At 46.5% G+C, this 21,941-nt stretch overlaps 1 protein-coding gene and 1 long non-coding RNA gene across 2 annotated transcripts; both read left to right on the forward strand.

Annotated features, from left to right (window-relative positions):
• Positions 1-37: 37 nt before the first annotated feature.
• Positions 38-18,261, forward strand: LOC140132380 (cytochrome b5-like). Its single transcript, XM_072151075.1, has 5 exons — positions 38-232; positions 11,109-11,237; positions 12,849-12,878; positions 14,408-14,442; positions 15,334-18,261. Exons 1-5 carry the CDS (start codon positions 110-112, stop codon positions 15,413-15,415), a joined length of 399 nt encoding a protein of 132 aa, XP_072007176.1. The 5' UTR covers positions 38-109; the 3' UTR covers positions 15,416-18,261.
• A 2,635-nt stretch (positions 18,262-20,896) lies between these two features.
• LOC140133929 (uncharacterized) lies at positions 20,897-21,314 on the forward strand. Its single transcript, XR_011855964.1, has 3 exons — positions 20,897-20,975; positions 21,074-21,180; positions 21,228-21,314. It is a non-coding gene; the product is annotated as an uncharacterized lncRNA (long non-coding RNA).
• The last annotated feature ends 627 nt before the right edge of the window (positions 21,315-21,941 follow it).

Raw genomic sequence — 21,941 nt, forward strand, 5'->3', positions numbered from 1 at the left:
TATGGACCAATGGGAGGAGGCGTGGGGCTGAGGGCGGGAGCTGTTGTCCTGGGAGCAGGAAGCAGCAGCACACAGGCTGCAGCACTCACTGCACTTCTCCTGGGACATCATGGCTGACAAGAGCAGCGTGAAGTATTACACTCTAGACGAGATCCAGAAGCACAACCACAGCAAGAGCACCTGGATCATCATCCACCACAAGGTGTACGATGTCACCAAGTTCCTGGAGGAGGTGAGTGAGCGGCCGCCGCCTTGTCTTATGGGGAGGGAGCAGGACTCCGGTCATAGTGACCACAGAGGAGGACAGGTAGACGGCAGGTAGATGTGCCGGACCTACCAGGACCGGAGGATGTGCAGACATGACTGATATCACCGCGGCTGCCTTATATTGGTCTCGCCCCATTGACTTCACTTCAGGAGAACTTACCTGCAGGGTGTAGACGAGAGGTGTCACTCGCCCTCCCCGGGGTCCAGCCTCGTGTTACCTTAAGGGAACTGAATAATTGAATCTACTCGAGCTGCTTAATAGTCACATTTATACAGAATTACCATCAGCCCCATGAGGGCGACCACAAAGCTGAACATAGTGTTAAGTGACAATAACCTGTGACACCTGTATGTGCCACCAGCACCCCCCAGGCCACGCAGAGTCCCCCAAATGCTCCCTGCCCCTCCTCACATCTTGTAACCAGCGAGCTGAGCGCCCACCATATCTTGTAACCACCGAGCTGAGCGCCCACCATATCTTGTAACCACAGAGCTGAGCGCCCACCATATCCTGTAACCACCGAGCTGAGCGCCCACCATATCCTGTAACCACCGAGCTGAGCGCCCACCATATCTTGTAACCACCGAGCTGAGCGCCCACCATATCCTGTAACCAGCGAGCTGAGCGCCCACCATATCCTGTAACCACCGAGCTGAGCGCCCACCATATCCTGTAACCACCGAGCTGAGCGCCCACCATATCTGGTAACCACCGAGCTGAGCGCCCACCATATCTTGTAACCACCGAGCCGAGCGCCCACCATATCCTGTAACCACCGAGCTGAGCGCCCACCATATCCTGTAACCACCGAGCTGAGCGCCCACCATATCCTGTAACCACCGAGCTGAGCGCCCACCATATCTTGTAACCACCGAGCTGAGCGCCCACCATATCCTGTAACCAGCGAGCTGAGCGCCCACCATATCTTGTAACCACCGAGCTGAGCGCCCACCATATCTTGTAACCACAGAGCTGAGCGCCCACCATATCCTGTAACCACCGAGCTGAGCGCCCACCATATCCTGTAACCACCGAGCTGAGCGCCCACCATATCTTGTAACCACCGAGCTGAGCGCCCACCATATCCTGTAACCAGCGAGCTGAGCGCCCACCATATCCTGTAACCACCGAGCTGAGCGCCCACCATATCCTGTAACCACCGAGCTGAGCGCCCACCATATCTGGTAACCACCGAGCTGAGCGCCCACCATATCTTGTAACCACCGAGCCGAGCGCCCACCATATCTTGTAACCACCGAGCCGAGCGCCCACCATATCCTGTAACCACCGAGCTGAGCGCCCACCATATCTTGTAACCACCGAGCTGAGCGCCCACCATATTTTGTAACCACCGAGCTGAGCGCCCACCATATCCTGTAACCACCGAGCTGAGCGCCCACCATATATTGTAACCACCGAGCCGAGCGCCCACCATATATTGTAACCACCGAGCTGAGCGTCCACCATATCTGGTAACCACCGAGCTGAGCGCCCACCATATCCTGTAACCACCGAGCTGAGCGCCCACCATATCCTGTAACCACCGAGCTGAGCGCCCACCATATCTTGTAACCACCGAGCTGAGCGCCCACCATATTTTGTAACCACCGAGCTGAGCGCCCACCATATCCTGTAACCACCGAGCTGAGCGCCCACCATATATTGTAACCACCGAGCCGAGCGCCCACCATATATTGTAACCACCGAGCTGAGCGCCCACCATATCTGGTAACCACCGAGCTGAGCGCCCACCATATCCTGTAACCACCGAGCTGAGCGCCCACCATATCCTGTAACCACCGAGCTGAGCGCCCACCATATCTTGTAACCACTAATTACAGATGTAGAACCGCAGATATAGAATATATATTGTTACATATTTTTTCATTTTCATTTCTCGCAAGTATTCTAAACATTTTGATGATCCAGAACCCCAACACATTAACTGTTCTCCACGTCTGATAAACAAAGAGGAAGAGGAAGTGGGCAGCTCCCTCCCCGGTGTAGTGGCTGGATGAGGCACTGCGGCTTCCATTCAAGTGAACAAAAAGCTAATTTGCAAATAGCCACCAAATAGATAGTGGCGCTGTTTGCCTTCTCTTCCATTCTCTTGTTTATTAGCTGCTGGGAACATCTGAACTGTGGGGATGCGGAGACCTATTCTATGGATACGTTATAAGTCCTTTTAACCCAAAGCCCCCAGGCCTAAGATCCTGTAAGGCTGTGTTTACATTCTGCATATATCAGGAAAGCCTCTCACCTATGGAGACACTAGCGCAATGTGAACAGAGCTTTATGTACAGTCTTCATAATATATATATATAGATTAGATAATCTGGATCCTTGCACATTGCTGTATATATTGAACATTATTTTATAAATTTCTGTTATCAAGGACACGGACGATTTTTGGACGAATCAGAAAACTTTGTGAAACCACCAAACCAAAATTATATTAATTGCGATTAAAAAAAACATTACTAACCCCAAGTATGTACAAATAAAATCTCCAAGTCTTTTCACAAAAAAGTAGGTCCTCAAACAGCAAAATTGACCCAAAAAACTCAAACGTCATGGTGTGGATATAAGGGGTTCATGAGATCACTTGGAGCCGTGTGAACAATTATTTGCCTCCAAGTTATTGGAGTAGACGGCTTCTGGGTATCCGGGTATCAGCAGAGACACCAGGATACCCAGGAGCCGTCTCCTCCAGTACAAAGAGAAGGAGATCAGGAATTGTGTCCCACGGCTCGCGACTTATAATACACGTCTGGAAATACAACCTCGAGAAAACTCCACCACATTGTCCTCTAAGGATGGGGGGGGGTGATCTCCTAAAGATACGGGGGCACTCATGATTCTGCCAGTTCTTTCCTTTCTTCTCTTGTGTGGGCACCTCTCACTATTGGTCCTTTTCATACAATCGCGCCTTTTTTTGTTTTTGGGCGTCACTCACAAACACTTTTCTTCTGCTTCTAGGTCCCTGACACTTTTGCACACTGTTTAATTTCACCTTCATGCGGTGACACTTTATAACCCTTTCAGTTGTGGGACAATAAATTAACCCCTTGCAACACAATCTAACATCCCAGTGTAAATTACTGCACTATTTGTGTGCACAATTGCTGAATGTCCATCAAACCTACAAAAGGGGACCTTCCCGTGTGCAGCCGGGAACTACAAAACCTGTCCTCAGATTCTGATCACAGAGAGGATACCCAACACTCAGCAGCAATGTTTCACTGATAATGTGCCTGCTTGTTCCTGATTGACAGGTCCAAGGGCTATGATATTCTGCTGTATGGAACACTAAGAGAGAACTCATTGGGCACTTAAAGTCACATGACCAGGATGACATCATCTAAAGTCCTCCTACCACATGTATGTATGTGATGACATGAAATCCCAGCAGCCTCCAATGAGGATGGAAAGCCTGTAGATGCCTGCTGTGATTTCATGTCATCACATACATACATGGTGTACAGTTTGCTAATGTTATAAAGTGTAATGGACCTGGGATGGGCTGGCTGAGCAGGACAAGCCTTCTCTGATGCCAGGGAATATAACATGGATGTAAGAGAAACAATTTTTAGCTAACAGAAGGTGTCGATTAGTTAAGAGGGCTTTATGGGAACCTGTCACTGGCTGTATATGTAAAAAATGTGGTGATAGGTTCTCTTTAAAACTGCCTAAGCCTCTAGGGTAAAACTGGCAGCTGCACGTAGCTCCTCCCCTTTTGTGCCTCTATGTGAGCCCCATACAAGTAGTGTTCACATGTGGGGGGTCTCCGTGCTCGGGAAAAATTGGATAACAAAAAGGATGAAGCAGACATATGGGGAATGTTAGTTCACAACTAATTTGGGTATTAAAACTCAAATTAGTTACATTAATTAGTAAATCAGATAATTGAGCATTTTTAAAATGGTGGAATTTTTTAAAAATGTCACTATTTTTTTTTTTAATTAAATACAAAACTTGTCACAAAAAAAAAAAATTACCACTAACATGAAGTACAAAGTATGACAAAAAAAACACTCTCAAAAGTTAAAATGTTCAAAAGTAATAACCATATGAAGCGCCGCTCAAAAAAAGGGGCTGAGCCAGACTGGCTGTGTCCATAAGGGGTTAAGCACCTCGTTATGGGTGTTTACAATATGTGTAACATCAGAATTCTCATTATATCAGGCCTGATGAAGGGACCTTTGCAGTCCCGGTGATTGTAACATCTTCTATTACGGTATGTAACACAATCTCATGAAAGTTCCAATGGCCGGCGAGGTACCAAAGTTTTTCCCTTATTCCTGGTAAAGGCGCAAACACCTTAGATTCAGGTTTCCTAGGACACAAATGTCCCTGTAATGTGAATCGGACCAGGGTTCAGTGCAGTTCACGTCGTTGTAGTAGCTCGAGTGCAGTTCATTTGAGTCTAACTTCAAAGTTTAATCTGATGGGACCGTGACTCCATCAGTTCATGATGAGTAAACTCGTGATCCTGTACAAAGGTGATCTCGCTCAGCGGAGTTATAGGCGAGGTCAGAAGGGTTCACATGTTATCGGGGCACTGATATAAAAGACGTGGGTGTAGAAGAAGAGTGGACCTCAGCCAAGAAGAACCTCAGCCAAGAAGGACCTCAACAGGGAGGCAGCAGATGAGCCCCAATGCAAAGTCTGTGCCCCTGACTATAATGTATGGGTGATAGCACTAGTCTTCTTAGTGGTGGCTTATGGCCCTCCCAGGCCTCTGGGACCCGGTGACATTTACTGCTGCTCCCACTGGGCCTGATCTGCCTATAGGCGATGCTTATCAACTTTGTATGTGAGGGGCTCCGCGCCGTTTCCTCTACCTTCACATACGATGACAGATGGCAGATCCAGAGAAGTGGCACCGCCATGGGCACGGCAGCAGCGCTTTGGAAAGTTTTTTTTTTCTCTGGACAAACCCTTTGTGCCGAAGTGAAGGCGTTTCATTAGAATGTGGGCGACAATCATCGGGGGCGGTTCACAATGTGTTTTGGTTGATTTTGTTGTAGCCGGGATACGCTGGGCACGAGCGCCAACGTATGATAAATATCCCCCATTGTCCTAATGGAAGGTGAAGATCTGCCGGACTCTCACAGGTTTTTCTCTAGGATTTCCATTTACAGACAGTCCCTGAGTTACGTACAAGATCACTTCTCTATATTTTATAGTTGTAGCTCCACACAAATTGTTTTTCTCCCAGTGACAATTGGATTTTGAAAATTTTGTGCTGTCATAGGGACAAAGATTATCAATAAAGCTTCATCTGGACTAAAGTAACATCCAGAGAGGTCACCAGAGGTCACAGGGGGCAGAGAGGTCACCAGAGGTCACAGGGAACAGAGAGGTCTGTAAGTCGGGTGTCTTTAAGTCGAGGAATGCCTGCATTTAGCCCTTTTTGCTGCTAGTCAGGGCTGTCAGTTTAATTGGACGGCCATGTCCTGGCAGGTAAGTAGTTAATATTCTCAAATTCGGAGAATAAGATTTTTTTTTTTAATTCTTTTTACTTTTAAAAACTGAACCAGTGGATATTCAATCCATAGAAATGTCTACGTGGCACTTTTTTGTGTTTTGTTTTACAGAACAGAAACACCCCCCCCCCCCCACCTCCCCCAAATATGTACGAGGAGGAAATCCCATTGTGCGGCTACTGGACTGTGCGAGGCCGGGAAACCACAAGCTCATAGGAAATGATATCGGTTATTATCTTACCCTAAGAACTGAGATCTGTGTATCGTTGTATGTGGCACTGACACGAGGCCACGCGCCACCCACCCCCCACCTATCACTAGTGATGGACCTTGCACCGGGCCCTGCAGGGAGATCCCGGCCTCAATTACTTTACCACTATTTGTTAAGGTTGTAAAAGAATATTTGGCTTTCAAAACTAAAAAAACTAAACTGCATGTGATCCCGGGAGGAGGGCGCTGTCCAAAAAGTGATGGGATCACTAGGGGCCGATATAGAAGTTGGGGTCACGTGGCATCATCAGTGTACAGGCTGTAGTTGTTGACGTGGCACTTCTCACCAATCCTTACACTGGAGGGTCTACTATACCCCACGTTATGCCCCTACAGTGGGATACATTCTCTTATTCATCCCTCCCACCTGAATGAGGGAAAGATCATCGGCAGCAGCTACTTATTGGCTAATGTTCTTCCAAATGATGTAACTGACCTTATATGAATGGGGAAATGCCCACAGTGTACGGTCAGCGGAGGCCGGGGATGGATGTAACTGTGCGGCACCCATCCCCGGCCTCCGCTGAGCCTCTAATGCTGTTCACTGAGTGCATATTGCGCTCTCCAGCAGGAAGTAAGAAGTGCAGCTGGTTACATTTTTTCACCCTGTTTCTTTTTTTGCTGAATTCTACGTATATTGTGCAGACAGAGGTAAAAAATGATGTCTCTACCTGCCGCTACAAGTCTATGGAGACATTTATAATATACATTGGAGGCTTTTATCTTGTATACATTGAGTGTGTCCAAAAAGCAATGTAAATGTAGCCATAGAAACCATGTGGGATCCCCCCGGCACATCTCACATATTCCTTGTATTGTTCGGCCGTATAAAAGTAACGCAATCCTTTCCAAGAAAATCTATCAGCTTTATACAATGTCCTATAAAACAGCCGAATCTTGTCTTTTTTATGAAGTCTTAAACCTTTTTGCACTGTGACTCTTTTATCTGCGGGTCAGGGGTGATGTGAGGTCAGGGGTGATGTGAGGTCAGGGGTCGCGGCTGTTACCTAATGTTCTCTACTCTTTGTTTCCTCTTGGCTGTGGCTTTGCTGAGTCACGTTCCCTGGCAGCGTCTGTAGGGTTTCTCCACGAGGTGGAATCTCAGAATATTCTGTGTATCGGCACACAGTGATCCCGGCCCAGGAGCTTACACCCCGACCTTGTGCCTATAACCTGCACACAGCAAATATTTATCAGCAGATTACCTCCTGTATTCCCTCCGCTGTGGAGATTACCTGGATTAGCACAATGTTCTTATTTGCTTTATTATTCTGGACCTGAAATTATGTGATTAGTCCTATGGGGTTTCTGCATTAACCATCCAATCCTATTTCACGGCTGTATCGGCAGCTCCTCCTCCTCTGGGGTTTCCTTGCACTGCCACATGGGGGACGTATATACGGCTGAAATATATAAGGCCTAAATACGTCCCCCAATGGGCGCACGGTGCCCCATGGGAGTGGCACAGAGGCGCACACGCGCTGCAAAGTACCGCTCTGTACCTGGGAAAAGATAGGACATTCATATCTTTTACCGTATTACGGTGCCGTGCGCCATACGTCCCTATGGAGAGGGGCGGGGATGAACAGCGCTCATCTCCTCTCCCCGCACGCTGCCGTGTGCCCGCTGTGCTACGGTACAGCGGGCAACAGCAGTGTGCATGTAGCCTAAGGCTCGCCAATGTTATATATATATCCTGACCCCTGCACAAGTTCTCCATCATCAGAGAGCCGCTGCCAGGACCTCTGAGGAAAACTTATCTCCATCCAATAGTTCAACAGATCAGACATTGGGGCTCATTTACTAAGGGCTCATTTTCGTCGGGTTTCCAGAAAATTACCGGCTTGCGCCGTTTTGCCCCGGGTTTTTTAGCGCACGCGATCGGATTGTGTCGCATCCGCGCCGGGTTTCATGCGACGGAAATCAAGGGGCCTGGCCATCGGAAAACCCAACGGATTTGAAAAAACACGGAATTAAAAAAAAAAAAAAATGTGTTGCTTGACACGCGCTTACATGCACCAGGAAGAGGATGGTGAACTCCGCCGGACTCCGGTGCAGCAGCAGCAACACCTGGGGGACATCGGGCACACGACCTTAGTGCATCCCGGCAAGCACCGAATCAACGTCGGACAACACGTCGCGGGATCGCGACCTGACCGGGTAAGTAAATGAGCCCCATTGGATGGAAGTCAGGACCCCTTCATACACATTACATGGTGTCCAGTCCGGAGCAGGACGGGTTTGCCCCCAGGGTTGTGGTGTAACTAGATGGTTGGAGCCGGACGACTCGGTCACCTGTGAATTGAATAATAGAAACTGTACATATACTGTAGATAGTCAGAAATAGTGCAAATACTTAGAGAATGCACAAAAATGGTGACCAGGATCTGCTTCCCCATGGGATGAGTGTGTAGCATTCCCAGTATTTGCAGGGGCGTTTGGCCTGTACTGTGCCACGCTGAGCGCAATAATGTTCACTTTAATTTCTACAAAGTATCTTGTGAAATACACATCAGACCGAAAAACTACAAATATACATGTCAAATATTTTTTCAAAAACCTATCCAGTTATACCAAACTCCGCCTCCAAACCCCCCCAACCCCAGGGGTGCTGCACAGGGCAACTTTAAAATCTTAAATGGGAACCCATTTTTATTGCAGATTTGGGTTCCCCAAGACAAATTCCATTGATTCAATCCATGACTGACTAATGGCGCTGCAATCGCCAAATCTCAATAAATATCTGACAAAAATGTCTTAAAAATCTTTCCAATCTATCAAGTTGACCCTCTATTTTTAAATTCCCCCTCCCCCACCATTCCTCGCCCAACTCCCAGGGATTAGGGGTAGGAGGCCGGGTTGAATATCATTGGGTATTTAATGCATATTTTGTGTTACACCCAGTACAGGCGGTCCCCTACTTAAGAACACCCGACTTACATACGTCCCCTAGTTACAAACGGACCTCTGCATATTGGTAATTTCCTGTACTTTAGTCCTAGGCTACAATAATCACCTATAACAGTTATCACAGGTGTCTGTAATGAAGATTTACTGTTACTCCTGGTTCTTATGACAACCCAACATTTTTAAAATCCAATTGTCACAGAGACCAAAAAAATTCTTTCTGGGATTACAATGATAAAATATACAGTTCTGACTTACATACAAATTCAACTTAAGAACAAACCTACAGACCCTATCTTGTACGTAACCCGGGGACTGCCTGTGTATAAATTCTATAAAATCCCATTGCTGCTGCAGGAACAAGGAACACACGGGGGGGGAGGGGTTAGATCTATCCATCTCTATGGGAGGATTCTGGAGTATTATTTGAACCATTTTCTGCCTTGTTCAAAAAGCGGGTGCAGTCTTCACAAAAATGGGCGTGGTCTTCACAAAAGTGGGTGTGGTCTTCACAAAAGCAGGTGCGGTCTTCACAAAGGGGCTAGGCATAGTGGGTACTCCCGAAAATTAAGTGAGGTACTTAACAAACTGATAATTGGTCTCAAGAAGTCTTCATAGTCAGAAATCCTGCTGGATGATGTACCTGGAGTAGTTTATGTTCACCGACGCTCTGAGAAATCTCCCGCTCTCTCTTGTTTGTGTTGGACACCAGAGAAAAGAAAGATTCATTGTTTAGTGTTATCACTGGGTAACGAGTAATGGGTTCAGCGCATGATAATAAGGGCTCTGCCCCTTTAATATCTGACATGGATGTATAGAAATCTGCAGAAGATGACCGCTACTAGGGTCGGCTCCAGGTATCAGTAGGCCCCCTGGTGACAAAGCCTCAGGGGGCCCCTTTGCAGGGAACTCATGTGACGGTGTTTCAAATTCAGAAACTAAAAGTCTCCTGTTGCATAAAATATTCTGTAGTTTATCATCCAAAATGCCCCCCTCATGAGTATTTTATATAAGCTCCACCCCACACCCTATGGAATCATTAGATACAGCCCCCCCCACACACTATGGAATCATTAGATACAGCCCCCCCCCCCCACACTATGGAATCATTAGATACAGCCCCCCCCCACACTATGGAATCATTAGATACAGCCCCCCCCCACACTATGGAATCATTAGATACAGCCCCCCCCCCCACACACACTATGGAATCATTAGATACAGCCCCCCCCCCCCACACTATGGAATCATTAGATACAGCCCCCCCCCCCCACACTATGGAATCATTAGATACAGCCCCCCCCACACTATGGAATCATTAGATACAGCCCCCCCCCCACACTATGGAATCATTAGATACAGCCCCCCCCCCACACACACTATGGAATCATTAGATACAGCCCCCCCCCCCACACTATGGAATCATTAGATACAGCCCCCCTATGGAATCATTAGATACAGCCTCCCACACCCTATGGAATCAATAGATACAGCCCCCCCCTATGGAATCATTAGATACAGCCCCCCCCCCTGTGGAATCATTAGATACAGGCCCCCCCTGTGGAATCATTAGATACAGCCCCCCCACACTATGGAATCATTAGATACAGCCCCCCACACCCTTTGGGATCATTAGATACAGCTCCCCCCTATGGAATCATTAGATACAGCTCCCCTATGGAATCATTAGATACAGCCCCCCCCCCTATGGAATCCTTAGATACAGCCCCCCCCCCCTGTGGAATCATTAGATACAGGCCCCCCCTGTGGAATCATTAGATACAGCCCCCCCCCTGTGGAATCATTAGATACAGCCCCCCCCCCCCTGTGGAATCATTAGATACAGCCCCCCCCCTGTGGAATCATTAGATACAGCCCCCCCCTGTGGAATCATTAGATACAGCCCTCCACACCCTATGGAATCATTAGATACAGTCCCCCCTATGAAATCATTAGATACAGGCCCCCCCTGTGGAATCATTAGATACATGTGGGCCTCCTCAGCAGCTCTAAAGCCCGTGTAACTGCTGATGGGTTGTAGGAAATATATGAATAATTACAAGTTCATTGATAAATATTGATAAATAATGTCCCCTCCGAGTGCTGGGTGGGAGGAGCTTCATCAGTCTTGTGATTAGTGAATGACCAGGTTCCTTGTGATTTGTTGGTTTCAGCATCCGGGCGGAGAGGAGGTTCTCCGGGAACAGGCGGGAGGAGACGCAACGGAGACCTTCGAAGACATCGGACACTCGACAGATGCCAGGAACATGTCAAAGGAATTTATAATAGGAGAACTTCATCCTGTGAGTGTCCTGTAGATTATACCTAGTGAATGTCTAGCTTAACAGGTCTATCAGTCTCTACCTACCCAGGAGGGACTTACCTACATGGATTTCTTAATGGACATCTACCACCAGGATGAAAGACTGTATGCAAATGAGCCTGAGGGGCTCCAGGCTCCATTAACACACACGGAGCCCGGAGCCCCTCAGGCTCATTTGCATACAGTCCTTCTTTCTGGTGGTAGATGCCCTTTAAGGTCTTGCTGCCCCGTTTGTGTGCGGTCACATACAGTCGATTTCACTCGCTTTAGAAGCGGAATATAAGCGCGTGGGGGCGGGCCACAGCCCGATCACATATACGTTTCTATGGAAACACATGCGATCGGTAACCAACACTCGGTGTCTTGTATTATTTAAATGTGGAAGCGCTATGTGTGACCTCACCTTTTTTTTTTTCCCGCTACTTAAAGGAAATCTACCACCAGGATGAAGGATTGTAAACCAAGCACTGTCATAGTGGTGTGTGCCTCCTCTGGCAGGAACTTCTCTTCTTTTATCTTCTTATTTCTTGGATTTTACATAAAAAGGCTTCTAAAATTATGCGAACGAGTTTGAGACACCCCAGGCTCCATAGATGTTAATGGGAGCCCCTCAGGCTCATTTGCATAATTTGTAAAGCCTTTTTTTTCTTATAAATCAGAGCATACGAAGATAAAAGAAGAGCAGGTCATGCAAGGTTGGGTATACACCAGGATGTCGGTGCTTGGTTTACAATCCTTCATCCTGGTGGTAGATTTCCGTTGTGATTGGCGACCACAGATAATTGACAATTTCTACAGGGGTCGGAGGTGGCTCTTTGCACGATTCCTGTCTCTCCATTGGCTCAGGCTCCTGCGGTGTCTCCTCTGATTGGCTGCTGTATATGACACAATATATATAAATATAATATATATTAAAAAAAAAACTCACCCTCGCTCCTCTTCATCTTGATCCCGGCACCATCTTCGCTAGTCTTGACACACTGGGCTCACCTGAAAAAGTATGAATTGGCAGCACGGAGTGTGGGGACAAGCTGTCCGGCATTACGGGCTGCTAATTATACACGGAAGGCGTGGGGAGAGGGAGGTGAGGGGAGGCGTGGGGAGAGGGAGGTGAGGGGAGGCGTGGGGAGAGGGAGGTGAGGGGAGGCGTGGGGAGAGGGAGGTGAGGGGAGGCGTGGGGAGAGGGAGGTGAGGGGAGGCGTGGGGAGAGGGAGGTGAGGGGAGGCGTGGGGAGAGGGAGGGGAGGCGTGGGGAGAGGGAGGTGAGGGGGCGTGCATAATTAGCTGCCCAGAGCTCTGGACATCTTGTCCCTACACTCCGGGCTGCTAATTATACCTTTCTATTCTAGGTGATTCTGCTGTGTCAAGACTAGTGGCGGACAGCGCCAGGATCGAGATGAAGAGGACAATTTTTTAAACTAATTTTCTTTAATACGCATCAAAAAAAGGCAACATGTGAACGTGACCAATAAAGATGAAGGTTTTCTTTGTGTGTGGACGAGACATGAACAGATCCCTGAATTGAATTTGGATACATTGTAAATTTTTGTTATTATTAAGTGTCATTTTTTTCTTTTTGTTTTCCCCAACAGGATGATCGCTCTAAAATCCAGAAACCAACGGTGAGTTATACTTTATAAGAGGCAGTTCTGCTGGGTTAGTAAAGGTCCTGCCAGGTGACACTGTCTGACGCTGCTGGATGACTGGACACATATCCAGTTACATTGAGGCTTTAGGTGTATGAAGGGTTCCGATCTATGTCCCTGTTCTTCATGGCATCCCATGTGGGATCTGTTTTGTTGTTCATGGACCCAATCACTACACTGGGTGACTCTGGTCATGTTGGGTGCGGCCAACCCATAAAAACAATAGGCCATGTATTAAATATTCACAACTTCATCAGATTGCACACAGTCCAAATAACCAGCTCCCTGCACTGTACTGAAGAGACACAACCACGTCGAAACAATGCTGCTCCTTCCGGAATAGATATTCTAGCTTGGCTTTAATCCCACATCATGTCAGGCTTCCTGTAAGTCAGACTTGATGGTAAAGGGGCTGACTTACAAGGTAGAAAAAGAGGCGTGGTTTTTCTTATTCCGTCCTGAAAAACTTATTTGCATATTTCCCAGAATCCCCTAGTGGAGCATCAATGGCTATAAGTCTCTATAAGTCTGCAAGGCAGCTGTAATTGGCAAAGTCTCTGTAAGGAGAACTCCGCTATGAGCTAATCCCCAGCTATCGATGGAGAGGTATAATGTCAGATGGGACTTACCCAAATGATCAGAGTACCGAATACATATCAGTGTCACGTTACAGTCTGTTTTACCACTCCTCTCCAAAGGGAAGTTTAAAGGGAATTTGTCACCAAATATTACCCCGTTAAACTCCCACCGTCTCAGATAGGGAATGAATTGTCCTTTCTAGAAAGAGTTCTCACCCATTTACCTATGTAAGAAAAAAAACTCCTTCAAACTCATGTGACAATCAGCAGAGAAGAGTCAGATTTTGCCAGAGAGGAGTCAAGTTTAGAGACTGCAAGGTTACTTCAGACACCCCCTATCTTCTGTACTATAGCACCTAGAAACCTGCTACTGGTGTTCTATGAAAGATAAGAATCTCGTCTTTTAGACAAATCACTTGCGGTTCTATGATCTACAGAACCAGAGATTCTGACAGTTAAAACAATTTGTATCTGCAGGTCACATTTACAACTATGATTTAGCTGCCTCTAGTTCTGTAGATCACAGCCTGATGTGAATGACAAGAGCAGATCCTTATCTTCAATATGACACCAGCAACAGGTGCCATAGAACTGAAGATAGAGTCATCTTAAGTGACTCGTCCTCTAAACTTGACTCATCTCAGCCAAATATGACTCATTTTTATATGACTTTGAACAAGATTTTACTTTTTGGTTTTCCCATAAATGAGGGAATTCTAGAAAATGACGTTTCTTCCCCTACTTGACAGCGGCTGGTGGTTAAAGGTTAAAGTTGGTGACATTTACCCTTTAATAAAAATATAACAGGCTGCGGCAGTGACCCTCCGAACCAGTCCTGCCTAAGTGATCAGGATTATTAGAAGCGAGACCCTCCTGTTATTGTTGTGCTGGATGTTTTCCTAATTATTCTGTTTCCTCTTTCTTTAGGAAACCTTTATCACCACTTCGGAGTCTGAATCCAGGTATTGGCACATTGTAACATACATGATGGTATAAATAGGAACACGGATCCTTCGGGCCTCATTACATTAGTCAGTGGATATTTGACTTATTCTCACTGGTCGCCTTTGAATCAATCCTGATGACAAGTTTGTGCTACACAATGTAGCAGCCAGACTGTGAATTATACACTTATATTGTATGATTATAGCTGACCTCCCTCTGCTCTGAGTCACTGCTGTAGCAGGCTTCTGTGTGAATACTACAGCAGTTACTCAGGGGGAAGGTCCTGTTCTGTGTTCACTGAGGAGATCTCATATGGGGGCAGCAGAGAGCTCAGAATTCAGCTCCAATCCTGGACACCGGGTAACAAAACCCAAGGACCTGGCTTTATCCTCCCGCCTTACATATTACAGGTCTGTAGATGTAACGCGGTGCATGCTGGGTATTTGCTGAGCCTCCAGCGCTACAACTACACAGTGGATGGAAAGGCTTTAGTTCCTTTGCCTATTTCAATAGAAATTGTAAAAAGTTGTCCTAAAATGAATGTAGGACCAGTGCGGGTGCTGTAACCTCTCGCATTGCCTGGAGGACAAAGGTCCTGACCCCCATTCTTATGATGGATATTAGTGGCCGGGGTTCGGATTACCCATAAATATCTAAATTGCAATAATGGATTGAAATTGATTAGCTGAGGATATGACGAGTCGTTCTGCCGACACATCGGATACAACGGTCCTAAACATCCATTGCAGGGGGCGGGAGGATTAGGCGGATCCCATGCGATAGCTGAGACGCTTTTACTTTTCGGAGTTGTGTTACACATGTGACCCGATTACCTGGTCTGGAAACCCATAAAACAGGTTGTTTCACCATTGTTGTGCTGACTGTTGTGCCGTCTTGTTCCCCTCTAGTTGGTGGAGTAACTGGATTATCCCGGGGATTTCCGCCGTTATTGTTGCGCTGATGTATCGTTTGTATATGGCAGAAGAGTAAGTGTCGTCCCCAGGGAGTCCAGAACAGCATCCGGTCCAGACCCGACAGAACCAGCAGAATCATGTGGAAGCCAATTCTCTTCATACCAAGTCTTCAAGCCCCAAATATATTTTGTACTCAGTTTGTAAATGGATTCCTTATGCGATATATGTGACCTGGGGGCTCCGTGTATTGTGTGCACAGGGGGTTCTGTCCCCTCGAAATCCATCTAAGCTCCGACTCATCACATTATAGAATTCATATGTAATGGACATAACTTTGATAATAAGAATACACTGTGATCGATTGTTTGTTTTTTTTTTCAATTATTTTTGGTTGATCAGTTTAACCTTGTTCCATCACTTATCCAAACATCCAAACCATTGGCCATCAAAAATTCTACCAAAAATGTTGTGACTCTGGTGACATTACACGCACTTACACACTGATCGCTGCCACCTCTGTGGATGCTTTTCTTTCGGCTGATGCCACACATGGCGTTTTTAGTCCTTTTTTGGAAAATGTGTCCATTTTTGTCCGGTTTTCCTAATTATCTTAATTAAAAATGGACAAAAATTGATGCGTTTTCAAAATAATGACTCAAAACCGCCCTGTGTGGCATCACCCTTGGTCTCGGGCTGTAATGATCGGCTGGAGGGTTCCTGGTGATGACGCGTTATTGATAATCCTCGTACCCACGGCAATTTAGAAAAATAATTGTCACTTAATTTGTCTGGAGCTCCAATTCCAAAATCTCCCAGTTCTGACTTGCAGACAATTTCCTCTCCATACACCAGAGTCCATTTACTATCAGGGTTACTGGTGCTGGACGGCCCAGACCTGCTCGTTCATTCTTTACTTCGGGGGACGACAATGTCTTTCATACGTCGGGGAACATCCGGTTTCGTCTAAAAAAGTTTTTATATAAATATGCAGATGAGCGGGAGGGGCTCCAGGCTACGCCCCCTGAAGCCTCCGGCCTCCGCTGTCTGATTATTTATGCCCGTCCACACTCTGTGATTTGCGGCGTGGTCCTGCCCGTCCATCATGACGTCACTGGCTGCCGGCGGACACAAGATGTTGCCTTCCCATAGAGTAGAGAAAGAGCAGCTGTGGCATTGTGCCCGCTCACATCTGGGGCACTGTGCCCGCTCACGTCTGGGGCACGGTGCCCGCTCACGTCTGGGGCACTGTGCCCGCTCACGTCTGGGGCACTGTGCCCGCTCACGTCTGGGGCACGGTGCCCGCTCACGTCTGGGGCACTGTGCCCGCTCACGTCTGGGGCACGGTGCCCGCTCACGTCTGGGGCACGGTGCCCGCTCACGTCTGGGGCACTGTGCCCGCTCACGTCTGGGGCACTGTGCCCGCTCACGTCTGGGGCACTGTGCCCGCTCACGTCTGGGGCACGGTGCCCGCTCACGTCTGGGACACTGTGCCCGCTCACGTCTGGGGCATGGTGCCCGCTCACGTCTGGGGCACGGTGCACGCTCACGTCTGGGGCACGGTGCCCGCTCACGTCTGGGACACTGTGCCCGCTCACGTCTGGGGCATTGTGCCCGCTTGTGTACTGATGGTCCACATCTGACTGCATTTTATTTTCCATATTTCATGTGAAACTTCTTAATTCCTTTATGACTTTTTCTCTTCATGTTCTATAATTCTCAGTATGTGTATACATATTGCCTTGTATGTGACGCTGCCAGTTATAAGAAATGTAGCATCACAATCCATCCTGATAAACCAGGGACATTACTCCTAGATCCAGGCACCGGGACTGTGGGATCTTCTTATATGTGTTATCTATGGCCTTAGTCCTTCTAAAATCAATTTTTAAAATAACACTAATGAGCCTGAAGGGAAAAGGGGAATGGTAACACCCAGTTGACAATGTATCCATTTATTGGGTGAGAAACAGGAATACAAGTCTCCCAACAATAAGTGATGCAGGAGGACACGGCCGGTGAGCGAACAATATAGTCACAACTATAACAGCTCAATTTCCTGGTCCATAGTTTTACCCCTCACACAATAATGAGGCTCCTCAGCTTTCCCTACACACAGAGACTCACCCAGGGGTCTAACGGGGCACGGCTCATGGGTCTCAAGGGGCACAGCTCCGGGGTCTCACGGGGCACAGCTCATGGGTCTCAAGGGGCACAGCTCATGGGTCTCAAGGGGCACAGCTCCGGGGTCTCACGGGGCACAGCTCATGGGTCTCAAGGGGCACAGCTCATGGGTCTCAAGGGGCACAGCTCATGGGTCTCAAGGGGCACAGCTCCGGGGTCTCACGGGGCACAGCTCCGGGGTCACACGGGGCACAGCTCCGGGGTCTCACGGGGCACAGCTCCGGGGTCTAACGGGGCACGGCTCATGGATCTCAAGGGGCACAGCTCCGGGGTCTCACGGGGCACAGCTCCGGGGTCACACGGGGCACAGCTCCGGGGTCTCACGGGGCTCAGCTCCGGGGTCTCACGGGGCACAGCTCCGGGGTCTCACGGGGCACAGCTCAGGGGGAGTAGAAATAAATCTCTAATAAATATAGTAAATATGTATCTGGTGCCTTCTATATTTACTGCACTTCTAATAATAATCATTTGATATTTACTTGCATTTAAAAAAATCACTTAAAGGGAAACTTAATGTCATTATTTTTTAGCATAAGATCCACATGTAACTGAAACACCAGTCTGTATTTCTGTGTTTGTGCCATCACCAAAGTGTCCAGGACAGACGTGACAATGGCCATACAGTCCTGAGATTTGAGGTTAATATGTTGCATTTGCATTAATGATTGGACACAAGTTCTACCTCTGCATGAGAAGAACATGGATAATACTTGGGATGAATAAAGAGAAAACCTTTCTAGACGTTTTGTGTTTGTGTTCTCCTTTATTTCTTTGTTTTTACACTTCAGTTCACACATTGATGTTACAAGATATCCCCAAATACACTCCAGAAGACTCGACTTTACCACCTAGAAAATGGGAAAACTCATTGGAGAACATGTATCAAACTTTTTTGTCTTTCATTTTTGAGACTTTTCGCGCGGCTAAAATAGTCTCTCCTTTCAAAGTTAAGTCGCAAATTCACTAAAGGCCACATGTATCAATAAAGAAAAACTGCTAAGATACATCTGACCGGCAGGAAAGCAGAAAAAGGTCCCAAAAACAGACGGACATCGCCGGATTTATGATCCCTGTGCCCCATTGCCTCGAGTATAAGCAGAGAAAAAGCGTTTTAAATACACGAAACGTGGGGGCGTGGACCAGGACTACACTAATCTTCGTGGTTGCCCATTTCCCCTGAGGAAGGCCGGGAACTGGAGAAACATATTGGGGGGGGGCTAATATTTTATGAATTTTAAATTGTGTGTGAGGAGAAATGGATAAAATCAGCGAGTAAGAAGCTCTGTAGCTGTAGGGAAGGCGTAATAGCCTGTAACAAAGTATCAGTTGTTAGTACAAAGTGAGCTGATACTTTGTTACGATCTGTAGCTCCGGGAATCATACTAAAAGCTGAGCACAACACTGACATCTAGTGTCCATATCTAGCTATCGCGTGTACAGGGAATAAAACCGCTAATGAGCTCATATCAAACATAATCTACTTATTAACAACTGCATAAACTCCACACAACACATTGGGTCGTTATAAACTTTATAGAAATCTTTTATCTCATATCGGATGGTGAGCCGGGTTTTCTGCACTTTATCCATTGTTATTTCCTACAGACATGTATAGTTTTCTAGATCATCTTTTGGAAGTTTAACTGCTATTCTGTAGGTATATATCTATATATACAGCTGCCCAGAGAATCGGGTGTGTATTCTGTATTAACCGTACCACTCGCAGCGCAGGACATCATTCCGGGAAGCGGACGCTGCAAGTGCTGCCATAAGTGACTGGTGATGGTAGGTAGGTTGGAGGAGATTTATCATTACTTCTACGCAAATACTCAGGTTGGACCTGATGTCACTTTGCCCAGCAGCCCCCAATGGAAACCTAAGCCCCCCTCCCCCGCTCGTGATGAATCGGAAGGGGGGGGCGTGGCCTGTATCACATGCGCCGTGCACAAGTGAGTGACGATTGAGAGGACAATATCTGCATGAAATTAGCCTTTGTCTCCATAACTGACAGCTGCTAATACAAGATGCATCGGAACATCGAACATTTATTTTGACTACTATTTTACTATTTTTTAGACTTTTTTACATGGATTGATGTATTTTTATATTCTTTCTTACATAGATGCAGTGTCCTAGACTCATCAGCGTATTCTAGACGCCCCGGCCTGTTTCTCTGAATATTATTTGGCTTTAGAATGACTTTGTGATATTCTTTTATATATGTGTATCCTCCAAACTGCTTGTAACTGATACATTTGTGTCTAATGTATCAGTTACATAATTTACATACATTTTTGATATAGTTTGTGATCGGTGAAAAATAAAAAAACTTTTGATGCTCTTTTTTTGTCTTATTTGACATCGGGGACTATTTTTTAGCTCAATCACGTTTATCCATAATGATATGTATACAAGTCCGGAGTGATCCATAACTATATCATATGTCACTAAGTTCTCACTATTTAGATGGAAAAGATCCTTCTGGGTTATGGGAAACCGCATCGCTTGGTAATCAAGACTTGTAACTCCATTAAGCAGCATTGACAGAAAACAGAAAGAAGCAGCTATCTATAAGGGTACATTCACACAGCGGTATGCCCGCCGTGCGGGCATACCGCCGTGTGCTGGAGAGGAGAAGGAGGTGACCCCTCCTCTCTCCATAGAGAATAGCTGCGCACGGCCGCACACATGCCAAAAGATAGAGCATGCTCTATCTTTTTGCGGTGTGCGGCCCGGATCGGTGCCACACATGTGTGGCACCGCATCTGCGCCGCGCCGCTATTGCCGTCTATGGGGACGTACATGCGGCCGCAAATTTGCGGCCGCATGTACGTCCCCGCAGACGGCTATGTGAATGAGCCCTAATACAGAACCAGCCCAGGATAATCCCCGAGCTCAAGCTCTTCTGTGCAATGGGATCAGCTATCCAAGTTATTGGAAGAAGAGATGGGAATCTGGTGGGATACGGAGACGTTAGAGTCCTATTTATCAAAGAACGCGATTCCAAGAGGACCGAGAATTAAAAAAAACCTCCCAACCACACGTTATTCTGACGACTTCATGAATGAATGGCACCCGATTCTCAAGCTGATGCGGCTAATTGGCAAACAAGAACAAGAGCTTTTAATAACGTTCAGGGCGCGTTCACACATTGCGCTTTGGTTGCATTTTCATTGCGTTTCGAGCGCGTGCGTTTTTAAACGTATTCTTTATTTTACAAACGCATGCGCTCATTAGTTCATTATTGTTTAGCCAATATATTAGTGCAAACGCACCTCCTGTATTTTTTGCTGGATGCGTCTGGTCCTGCTACTGTGTGCTCTTAAAGGAGAAGTGTATTTTTGGATTTTGTCATTATTTTGCATAAACTTCTGATGTCGGCCGTGCACCCCTTATTTATGGGTGGAGTGGCAGTTCTTATGGGAATGGCGTCAAGGAGAAGGAGAATTCTGCAGGTATTTATTTTCCCTTTTTGTTTAAAGTTTTTTGTTCTTAATCTGCTATTTGTACCAACTATTGTGTAAATGTATTATTGTTATTTTTTTTAATGTAGAAAAAGCGTTTGCAGCGTCTCCAGCCAAAACGCTTATGGATTCACCCTCTGCTCCAGATAAGGGATACGCATGGTCATTTTTGTAAATTATTTGCTGAGCTGCGAAGGTAATGTTTTTGTTGTTTTTTGTTTGAGATCTTTTGGCTTAATGCAGGTATCCTCATAAATTCCAGCCATTTTGTCGGCTAAATGTCATGCAGTTTGACCTTTTACTGCAGTTGTGCTCTTATGATTTATCCAAACAAGAAACTGTTATGCGTTGTCCTATTTCTGCAACGGAGCGTTTATTAGTTACTTTGCGGTAGGTTTTGATTTTTGTTTTTAAATTGTTTCAAAAGTATTAATTTATTAAAATTATGTGCCCTTCTTAATTTTTCTTATTGTTTATTTTCAGGCTCCCCTATGGCTCCTTGCATCTGTAGTTTCTTATCGGGAAAAGCACAATATCCAATATTGTTAAAGAAACTGCCGGTGTCATCTGGCAAAAGCTGCAGCCCATATTTATCCCCTTTCCCGATGTGCAGGCATTTGATTTAGTTTCATCAAATTTTTTGACTTTCCCAATTGTATTGGGGCTCTCGATGGCAAGCACATACGTGTCATCCAGCCCCCCAATTCTGGTTCCCAATTTTTTTAATTATAAAAAGTATTTTTCCGTTGTGCTTCTTGCATTGGCCGATGCGGACTCAAATTTCATAGCAATTGAGACTGGGTCATAGGGGAGCACCAATGACTCGCGCATTTGGGAGACCAGTGCAATGGGGAAACAATTAATAGGGAATCACCTTAATGTGCCAAGACCAAAAACACCGGCAGGAACAAACACTAGTCTGCCTTTGGTGTTTATTGGGGATGAAGCTTTTGGCCT

The sequence above is a fragment of the Engystomops pustulosus genome, chromosome 5 (assembly GCF_040894005.1).
Source record: "Engystomops pustulosus chromosome 5, aEngPut4.maternal, whole genome shotgun sequence".
Classification (NCBI taxonomy): Eukaryota; Metazoa; Chordata; class Amphibia; order Anura; family Leptodactylidae; genus Engystomops; species Engystomops pustulosus.